General features: G+C 57.1%; 1 protein-coding gene across 1 annotated transcript in view; it reads right to left on the bottom strand.

The window, feature by feature from the left end:
- Window positions 1-914: 914 nt before the first annotated feature.
- The window catches only part of LOC127009011 (diuretic hormone class 2-like), a 138,462-nt gene continuing 136,903 nt past the window's right edge, over window positions 915-2,473 (bottom strand). The window contains exon 5 of the mRNA XM_050881589.1: window positions 915-2,144. Within this exon, the coding sequence (XP_050737546.1) occupies window positions 1,889-2,144 (256 nt within the window). The 3' untranslated portion in view covers window positions 915-1,888. The remainder of the gene's footprint in view (window positions 2,145-2,473) is intronic.

Here is a 2,473-nt window from a genome sequence, read left to right as displayed (position 1 = left end):
CATTAGCTTTGAATAGTTTAGATCGTCACTGACTTTATATTTTTTTGTGCTCTTCTGCCAGTTTTCTCATTCTTTTGCTGTCTGGATTGACTTTGTTCGTCAGTTCATGAATTTGTAGATTATGCTATAGAATATGATTATAAGTATGGCCGGACTGCCTTGAGATAATCGGCTAGAGTTAGTTTGCTTGGTAACTTGTTTGTTGTTGTTATTCCTTATTTTCTTATTTACTATACATAATAAAATATGTCTGCATCTATCCTTCTTTATAGCCCTTGAAGCAATGTGACATGAGAGAGAGAGAGAGAGAGAGAGAGAGAGAGAGAGAGAGAGAGAGAGAGAGAGAGAGAGAACCACTATAATCACCAACACCATCGTCATTACTACTACTACTGCCCCCACCACCACCATTACTATTACCACCACTATAGCATCACAAAATTCACCTTCGTCAGCAGATCCTGAAAGATGGGCTGATGATGGATTAGTGTGTGTAGAGGGTGGATGAGGGTCGGATGAGGGTGGGTGAGGGTGTGTAGAGGGTGGATGAGGGTGGGTGAGGGTGTGTAGAAGGTGGATGAGGGTGGGTGAGGGTGTGTAGAAGGTGGATGAGGGTGGGTGAGGGTGTGTAGAGGGTGGATGAGGGTCGGATGAAGGTGGGTGAGGGTGTGTAGAGGATGGATGAGGGTCGGATGTGGGTGGGTGAGGGTGTGTAGAGGGTGGATGAGGGTGAGTGAGGATGAGTGAAAGTGTGTGGAGGATGGGTGAGCGTGTGATGATGAGTGAGGGTAGGATGAGGGTGGATGGGGTAGGTGCGGGTGTGTGAGGGTGCGTGGGTGGGTGAGGGGTCAGCATGTGTGTGAGTGGGTGGGTAAGGAGGTAATAATTAGGCGCCTGATAAATCAAGGAAGGCAGGGACCGACACGCTTTATTGTTTGTTGTTATCTACATGATCGTGAACGAAATGGCTTCTTATACACTCACGTATATGTAATTATTCTTTGTCTTAACTTACTGAGACAACTTCCAGCCCACAGGACGACGCGGGGCGGGGCGGGGCGGGGTAGCGTGGTCACTGGTCCCGCCCGATCCGTCACGACCAGCCCCACCCCGCCCCGCCCCGCCCGGCCTCGTCCTGCTCCGCCCCGCCCCGCTCCGCCCCGCCCTCAACGTAACACAGGCAAGAGTAACACACTCAGGAGGAACCGAGGAGTCAGCGGAGAAGCTTAGGCGATGAACTTAGGCAAAGAGCGCCGCCCCGGGGACCTGACCAGCCGGGGGGCACGACCCGGCCCGCCAGCGGGTGCAGGGCCACGGGCGCCGCGAGAAAAGGTGAGGACCGGCCCGGGGCCATGTGATGGAGGCACGGCCGCCTGGGTTCCGGCAGCACGTGGAGAGCTGGGCGTGATGTGCTCCTGGGGAAGGGGGGGCGAGGGGGGGCGGGCCCATGAGCGGCGGGCGCCATCGTGCTAGTCTCCAGCCACGGCGGGGCGCGCGGGACCCCAGACTAGCCGGGCTAGCCGTCTCCTGCGGCTCCTCTGCGCCGGCCCCAAAGGTCGGCCGTGAAGGAAACTCCCATCGAGGCCGCTGTCTCGCCTCTCTGGGCGGCTGCAGGAGGCGCCGAGGACGTCCTTCCCGGCGAGATGAAGTCTACTACGCATATCGTATATGGAATGCGACTACAGATACAGCGTTGAGTGCAGGACGCAGGCCTGGCGCCTGCCCGCTGCCTCGTGGGGGCGGGGTAGAGGAACCAAGGACCTGAAGGAGGGAAGTCGACCAATGGCCTGGAGGTGTAGAGGGTGAGGGCCGCGAGGAACTGAGGACAATTGTTTAGGGGACAGGAGGACGCGGGGAGCAGCGGCAGCCATGGCGGGAGGCGAGCCGCTTATCGGGAGGAGTGTGGGGGCAGGCCAGCGGCGGCGGCGGCGGCGGCAGCGGCGGCGTTCTCCTGGGCGTGCAGGGAGTCATCGTGGTGCAGGTCAAGGGCCGCGGCCTCGGACTCCCTCTTCCTCCTGCCGGGGCCGCCCGCGTAGTTGGCGGCGGCGAGGCCCATCAGGTGTTTGGCCGCCTGGGAGCCGCTGAAGCCCCGCCCCAGACCAAGGTCCAGGCCGCGCTTGGCGGTGCCGGGGGAGCGCACGAACCTGAGGGGAATGGGCGGTTAGACGGGCAGGCAGGGACACACACACACACACATACACACAGGATTAATGAGTTCAAAAGCTCTTTCCGGGAGGGTAAAGTTTGGAAATCACAAGTCCAGCACGTGATTAGAGATTGGGTGAATGACAAACACGCACATCAAAATAAATAAAAGATAATTAAACAAAATAGTAAGGCAGTGGTCCAGTTTCACGAATATCTCATGTAAGAAATAAAGCGGCCAATAAAAGAAAACGTAACTATACTTCATGCCTTCCTCGTGCATCACCTTAATAGTGTAGCGCTGAAGGGCCGCCGTGCTGGTCTAACA

The sequence above is a fragment of the Eriocheir sinensis genome, chromosome 39, assembly GCF_024679095.1.
Source record: "Eriocheir sinensis breed Jianghai 21 chromosome 39, ASM2467909v1, whole genome shotgun sequence".
Taxonomy (NCBI): Eukaryota; Metazoa; Arthropoda; class Malacostraca; order Decapoda; family Varunidae; genus Eriocheir; species Eriocheir sinensis.
This window is presented reverse-complemented; position numbering and strand designations above follow the sequence as displayed.